The 7,660-nt window shown below is 39.2% G+C and overlaps 1 protein-coding gene and 1 non-coding gene across 18 annotated transcripts in view; both read left to right on the forward strand.

Annotated features, from left to right (window-relative positions):
• The window catches only part of DST (dystonin), a 301,419-nt gene extending 294,914 nt beyond the window's left edge, over positions 1-6,505 (forward strand). For 13 of the 17 annotated variants that reach the window (XM_050316395.1, XM_050316379.1, XM_050316382.1 and 10 more), the window contains 4 exons: positions 684-883; positions 1,338-1,448; positions 4,005-4,128; positions 5,445-6,505. In XM_050316395.1, coding sequence (XP_050172352.1) covers positions 684-883; positions 1,338-1,448; positions 4,005-4,128; positions 5,445-5,710 — 701 coding nt within the window. In that variant the 3' untranslated portion in view covers positions 5,711-6,505. The remainder of the gene's footprint in view (positions 1-683; positions 884-1,337; positions 1,449-4,004; positions 4,129-5,444) is intronic. The other 4 variants (XM_050316384.1, XM_050316385.1, XM_050316388.1 and 1 more) reach the window with 1 other exon arrangement.
• Positions 6,506-6,860: 355 nt separating this feature from the next.
• TRNAD-AUC (transfer RNA aspartic acid (anticodon AUC)) lies at positions 6,861-6,933 on the forward strand. Its single transcript has one exon. It is a non-coding gene; the product is annotated as a tRNA-Asp (tRNA).
• Positions 6,934-7,660: the final 727 nt, after the last annotated feature.

The following is a 7,660-nucleotide window of genomic DNA, read 5'->3' on the forward strand; positions in this document are numbered from 1 at the left end:
GTACTTTTAACAATGTGCTTCACCCATCATATTTAGCTTAACATGTTCCTACATGGGCTGGTGCTTTGCAAGCTAATTTTTTGACACGCTTGAAGAGTGTTTCACAAACAGTTGTCATTCACACTGACATAGTTAAATGCTAACGTCTTGCATCTATTCATGCGGAACATCCTCTCATATGTGTGTTTGTATGTGTGTGTGTGTGGCTTAGCCACCAATTACCTCATCATAGTTTGGGTTTTATGTTCATCATTGCATGTTGCCAAACTACATAACTTCTTAGTTTTGAATAAATACATTTGCTGCTTTCCTGTAAGTTGTAGTTAGCTATTTCTCCTGGAACATCCAAGCAAGTATTATTTATTATAAATAGCTGTAGAGATAGCAAAACTGCTCATCAGGTTGTGTCTATGTATTAATAGTTGGTTGATTAACAAAGATTTAGCACGTTGAGCATTCCATTATCACGCTGACTTCCTTTGACAGTGGTTCATTCCTGCTGGCATAAAGTATTAGAATAAGCGAGTTCTGCACATAACTCTTCTGTGTCCAAAATAAATGCATTACACAGTAATGCATTTTATTTATTGTTAAAACGTGTTGGAGTTGGCATGGCAAAAATGACCATAAACAGACTTGTGACAATTTTCATATCTGATTAAATGGAACACCTTTCTTTGCAGCTAAAGGGAGGACAAATGTGGAGCTGCGTGAAAAATTCATTTTGGCAGATGGTGCCAGTCAGAGCATGGCAGCTTTCCGACCAAGGGGCCGTAGATCACGACCCTCTTCAAGAGGTGCTTCTCCCAACAGATCTACTTCTCTGTCAAGTCAAGCTGGCCAGGCAGCTGCCCCACAGGCAGTTGCTACAAGTACACCAAAGGTAAGGAGAAGTGTACAGAGCTGCACTGGTTAACAGATGGGGTATAGATTGAATTTTTGGTTTTTTTCCTTGCTCCAGTAATATTGGTGCTTTCCCTAGCTCATAGGGAAGAAGTATCTCCATTTTATTTCATAATCTGGGGAGGATCTGAGAAGTCTTTTCAGTGTATTTCCTCTACTCTTTGTTTGCAATACGGGAATAGAAGAAGTCTGCATTTAAGGTGCCACATGAGCTAACTGGCAGTTTAGGAATTGCTCTGAAAGAGCAACAAACTTCTCCGTTTTGTTTAAAAAATAAGCTCTGCTATCTCTTTTGTTGAGAACATTTGTCATTAACTTAGTTTTTGTATCTACTTTGAGATTTGATCTCCCTATGAAACCCTGGGTATCCTTCTCCATGACATTGTTTTCCATCTACTGTCCTTCATATTTTGATTTACCATTGTTTCATACAGACACCCCATCATTTAACACGCAACTATGGTAAACCATGGTTGACAAACAGCAAAACATCAACTCCTTCTAAGCCATCAGAATCCTCAGACTATCAAGGGTCATCTGCAGAGGTACAGTAAGGACAGAGATTCTAGTCTAATGACCTTCCTTCACTAAAACTGTCCCTTCACTAACAGCCATTAGAGTTTCAGTGCTTCAGAGCTGCAACCTCCTGTGCATATTAATGCATTGTCTTATTTTAGACTTATGTTAAATTATTTCTTCCCTTTTTTCACCCCAAATATGTTTTTTTAAAGTACTTTTAAAAAAAAGGTATTTTAATATAATTTGCAGGTTTCCTTCCTAAAATTGTTTACTTTGTGTTCATAAAGTACTGTGATATTCCTGAACTGCAGGAACAAGATTAATAAATCATGATACCTAGTGCAAAACCACTAACAAAGAAATACCCAATCACTTGGAAGAAGGTGGCAAAAAAAGACTGACTTTGATATAAAGTCCTTCCAACAACTGAAAGTTTTGCTTAGGGGGGTAATGACCAATCGTTGCTCTAATAAGATTACTATTTGATGACTTAACAGGAAACCAGCATGAGTTATGTAGAAATTGCTAGTATAGCAATTAGGATGTGCTGGCAATTAGGCTGTGTGACCAAAATTTGAAGGGGCTTGGAGCCAAAGCGTCTCCTCTAATGTCATTACAGTCAGTGAAAAGATTGCAGCTGTATCATTGTGTCATTTGTAGGAGTTACTCTTGCCCTGGGTTAGGTGGAGGGCTCGGTGAGGGGAAAGCTTTTGCTACCACCACTCTGTTGTATCTGCTTTTCACAAATCTGCACTTTGATGCCTATGGCTATTCCTGTGAGACCTGGTGTGAAGTTTACATAACCTCAGCATGGCTTTGCTCAAAGATGTGCAATGAACTTCTCACTCCCTCCTTCTGTGTGTGTTACTTATGTGCTGCAGGTGTGCCTGTGTTTACAACACTTCAAGCACATGGGCTGTTGCTTAGAATGATTACCAGCACAGGGTTTAGTCAGTTGTCAGTTTCTAATATATTCATGTACTTTCTTTCATCTCTTAGCTGGTAAATGCATTGAAAGATTAATTGATGGTACTTTAAAAGGATTTATGGACATGGAAAGGTGTTGTTTTCATTGGATTACAATGACAGGAAAGCAGTTGGCCTGATTTCAAGTGGGGGCACTGTATTTCTTATCAGCTCTTACAACTGCCAGTAGTTTCAGTCAGTTTCTTTTATGTAAACCACCGTGGTTTAAGATTATAAATGGAACGGTCAGGATGGGGTAAGTTGCAGTGGGTTTCTGAGGCATTCTGCAGCATTTTCTGCCCAAGAGAGCAGTTATTTATTTTATAAGTTTATATTTTTTTGTGCATTTGGGCTTAGGGCAAAACTAAAGAACAGGCTTGTTTTCCTTTTTGCACCAGTGCACCCAATGCCTTGCCCAGAGTACAGCAGCTCCAGTGGAGGTAATGTAGAGTGTTCCCTTTCTCCTTATCCTCCCAAGGAGTGTCTTTATAACAGAGAGATACCCAAGGTGTGGCTAGCTGAACGTCAAGCGTTGGACTTGGCTTTAAAGAAAGTTTGACATTGTGACCGCTGTTGAAGCCATCAGACTGTCTGTTCCGTAGCATCTCAGCGTTCTTTTGTTCAGTTGTGCCAGACATGGTCTGAGCTGGCAGCTGCCACGCAAGCTCCTGACAGGCCTCTGCTTGGTTCTTAGCTCAAGGCAGCTCTCAACACACTCCTCTGGATCTTGGTTTTCAGTACCTAATTCTACCTTCCATTGTATGGGGATCAGAGGCATAGAACACACTTCACAGTTTATTCTTAGTTTTTTGATATTTACTTAGTATTTTTATGCTAATTACTGTGAATACTGTAGTTTTCCTCTAATTTGCATACACCTTATTTAGTGTGTTATATATGCATTTTGAGATACAAGGATTTCATTCTTGTGGTTTTGAAAGAATTTTTTTATTTGGGACAGATTGTAAATCAAGACTCATTTTATTTCAGAAATAAGAAAGCAGGCAAGGTAAGACTGTGGAGTAGAGAAATAGCAGACAATATAAGACAGATAATGACAAATGAAACTTTCTAATTAGTCCTATGCCCTTTTTTCTGGTTGTGCTTTTTGGGGATTGGTGGGTTTTTTTGTTAGTTTTGGGGGTTTTTCTTAGCAAAAAGTTTTTGAAATCTGGTAGCTTTGTTTCAAATTTGAAAATAATTTAAAGGCAAAGCAAATGTATTCATCACCTATAACCACAGTCAGAATGATGGGAAGTCAAGCTATGCAGACATAAAACCTCAAGATGTACCATCAACTAATCTTATGTGCTTGACTAATTATAAGAAGGTAGCTTTTTTCTTTCTTTATATGCATTGCAATACAAACAAAATTTTAAACAGACTGTTAAAATAATTTTTTTTTTGGTCTTTTACATTTCGGCTACTTCAAATACAAACTGCTGAAGGGACATTTGAAATTTCACATCATAGAAAATGTCCATAGTGGCTCAAACCAGTATTTAAGATTCACAGTGAATGTTACAATGATCATATTCTAAGCTATGTAGCACCTACTACCAGTCCTTATCTTCAGCTGAAAAACACATTTGTTTATTGTGTTTTGCTTTGCATAGGGAACACCAATTCAAGGAAGTAAACTTAGACTGCCAGGATATCTATCAGGGAAGGGTTTCCACTCTGGAGAAGACAGTGGCATCCTGTCAACAGCAGCTACCAGAGTCAGAGCTCAGTTTGCAGGTGAGTGCTTGATCTACCACTTGCTTTGTTTTCCACTTAGGAAATACTTAGGGTCACATTAGGGTTTGATGGAGATGTCAGAAGAGTGGGAAGGAGTGAAAGTCCTACTGTCTGCCCATTGCTGAGGGTTCACATAATCAGGATGATGGTCCTCCGTTCACATGGTTGCACAGCAGCTGTGTTCAGCTCTGGATGTGCAAATTCATAACTGCAGTCTTCTTGACAATGCTATCTCCAATGTATCTGCCTGAGGAGCTGTGGAAGAAGCATTTATTTAAAAGAAAGGGTCCCGTTCTTCACAGTATTCAAGTTATGCTCAACTGTGATGGAGCAAAGAGTTCATTTAATCATTACTTGTCCATTTCTTTTGAAAGCACTGCAGGGCGCAGTTGTAGATGACCTTATTAATGGAGTATCCTGTAGACATTTTTAAATCAGTATCTGAAAATAGAAAGCAGTGAAGCTGTGCTCTTTCAGGATCCTCAGAGCAGCTCTGTATAAGGGACAAGGATGGATGATTAGAACAGAAGATAGCTCTACTGGCTTTTCTTCACATCTTAGGCTCTGCAAAGCATACTCAGCAGTGCTGGGAAATCCTGATCAAAGAGTACATGTCTTTTAAATTACAGGTGATATTAAAAAATGAGCCACCTAATATTCAGTTTCAATATAGTGTTCTTCACACATGCAAGGAAGCAGACTCTGAAAAACCACATTAATGGTTTTCTGTTTAGGATTCTTTGTTGTGGTTTTTTCTTCATGGCACGTTGTCTGGGCAGGCTTTTACTTTAGCTGGCTTGCTGCGGGCTCATTTACTCAGCCCTTTGTTTGGGATAAGGTATACTCTGCCCTTGTTTAGTTGCAGCTTTCAACTGTATGAGTTTGATTTTTTAAAAAAAGAGGAGTACACATTTAAAAATTGGGATGTTTATTTGCATTTCCAAGGTGCATATACTGAGAAATCACAATAGAATGAAGAGGCCAGATTTTCTCAATTCATAACTGAGAAAATGGTGGGGGAAAGAAAGGCTCTGACTGTTGAGTGAAGGTACATTGCATGTCTAGTAAGTCATGGAAAGATGCCAGAATAATACATTTTTAATGAGATGTGCTAATGACAAATCAACTTTGTATCAGTGTTTGATCTTGATTTTTCTTCTGTTTAGTATGAGATGCATTGTTTAACTTGCCTGGCAGAGGTCTAAAGTTTAGTTTGCACAATAAGGAATTTTTAGGGTTGCTAAAGGCTTAGGAAAGACCTGCACACCTTTTCCAACCTTACCTTTAATACTGATGGTTAGCTTCTCTCTTTCCAGAAACCAGAAGAACTCCAAGCAGACCTGGTAGCCGAGCAGGAAGCAAGGCTGGCAGCAGGTCAAGTAGCCGCCGAGGCAGTGACGCATCTGACTTTGACATTTCAGAAATCCAGTCTGTGTGCTCAGATATGTCAGAGACTGTTCCTGCTACAAGCAGACCGACACCCCGAGCAGGTTCTCGGCCAGGATCAGCCAAGCCTTCTAAAATTCCAACCCCCCAGAGAAGGCCACTAGCCAGCAAATCAGACAAGTCCTTGAAGAGATAATATGATTGGCTCCACTAAAGTCTTTTCCTTTTGCATTAAATATTTAAGTTCATAAGATGTAAAATATTATGTAGAAATTATTGTGAAATATCGCAAGAGGTGGATTTTTAATTCTGCAGATGGCCTTATTTGTGTATTTGTCTTCTTATTTTATGTGTATAATTTTCGTCAGATTCGTTTTTGGTTTTGCCATATCCTGTGAGAAGGGGGAAGAGTTCTAATGTAAACTAACAGTTGTACACAGTAACATGTAGAAAGTACACTAAAAATAATTGCCGAATGTACAGTGTACTGAATGTACAGTAAGTCTCTGCAACCTCAGTAAAATAGGCCTAACACTATGTCATTAGTTAACAGTAAAGGATACCTCATGATTTTTCTTTAAAAAAGAAAAAGAGAATACTAAAAGCCAAAAGACACAATTACACGTTTTGAGCTAACTAAGCAAACACTAAAGGATGTACATCAAAACTACTACGTAATACAAACCCACATTCACAATACCCTTATTTATGCAGCATTTCTGAGAGAACTCACAGAGTTAATTAAGCACTCGCCAATAATATGATACTCCAATACTTTGCAGCATTTCTGTGCCATTGCTTTCAATGAGGCCAGACACATTCTGGATATCTGAACTACTATTCTGTAAGAATATCAGTATGAAGTGCATTCATGTAAAAGTGAGGTTTTCTTTTGCTTGAGTGGATGGTAGCACTGTATCATTGAACTCATTTTGTATCAAAGCAGTTTTGCTTGCAGAAAGCTCCGAAATAAACATGTCCCTTAACTTTATTTCTATTGTATTTCTTATTTCACAGGAAGGTAATTTTCTGTGTTATGTTTTAGGGCATACATACACCATTTCAGATAACCAATAGTTACCATAGGAACACAGGTTTTCCCACTATCAGCAATCAGATTTTGGTTAGCTACTGTGTTTGTTTAATAAAACACTAAATTGCACATATCAGATTATATGAAATTAAATATAGTTTTTGTGTGTCAACAATTTTTTTCTCCATATTAAACTTATGTCATTTCTGTACCATGTCTGAAAGGCATAAAGACTAATTCACTTGCTCTGTTACTCAGTGAAACATTTTAGCCATCTAAGGATTCTTGGACAGGACTAGTAGTTCAATTAGGAGCCCCTGGTGGTCCAGTGGTAAAGACGCCGCGCTATCACCGCGGAGACCCGGGTTCGATTCCCGGTCAGGGCCACTCCCGGGCAGGTGGGGCTCGTTAGCCCTTAAAGGCAACCCACCTACGTCCTAAGGACCTCGCTGCCACCGTCCAAGCTCGCTTGGCCCCGGCAGATGAACCTTAGGATTAAAGGGTGGGCTCAGTTCCGCGCACACTGTGTCTCACCTAAAAAATCCAATGCGCAGGCTGGAAGGTGTAAAGACCTTCCCCGGATCTTCGCTCGCGAAGACTGGCCATTATTATTATAGTAGTTCAATTTCATTGGAAAAAAGATGCAGTTTCAAATGGGAGTGCTGTAGCATGGCTGGACAGATGCTGTGGTAAGTAGTGACAGAATCCCTAGAAATTTCAAATGCCCTTTGATAATATGAGAAAACTTGGGTAGAATTTGGCCAACATGCAGACCACATAGTCTAAACCCGACTGTTCATATGTCGTAAAAGAGATGTACATTTAGCAAAGGAATTTTAGAGGAGGACTGGTTTATGGTTGGTCCTGTAACATGCTGACAATGAAACAGAATCACATGCAGGTACTGGTGATAGCTGCATCTGCTGCTAATGCTTACTGGCAGTATTACTCAGATGACATTTTCTGAGTTGTCACAGGAGCTTACTGCAGACTCACAAGTTGACTCACACAATCAGTTTATAAGAAACAGATATAATAATACTTGAAAGATAATTGAATCAATCAAAATACACTTGTGTCAGGGTTTCCTCCAACACAGAGTTTTACAAGGGT

The sequence above is a fragment of the Myiozetetes cayanensis genome, unplaced genomic scaffold (genome assembly GCF_022539395.1).
Source record: "Myiozetetes cayanensis isolate MyiCay16 unplaced genomic scaffold, myiCay2020 scf2-11, whole genome shotgun sequence".
Lineage (NCBI taxonomy): Eukaryota > Metazoa > Chordata > Aves > Passeriformes > Tyrannidae > Myiozetetes > Myiozetetes cayanensis.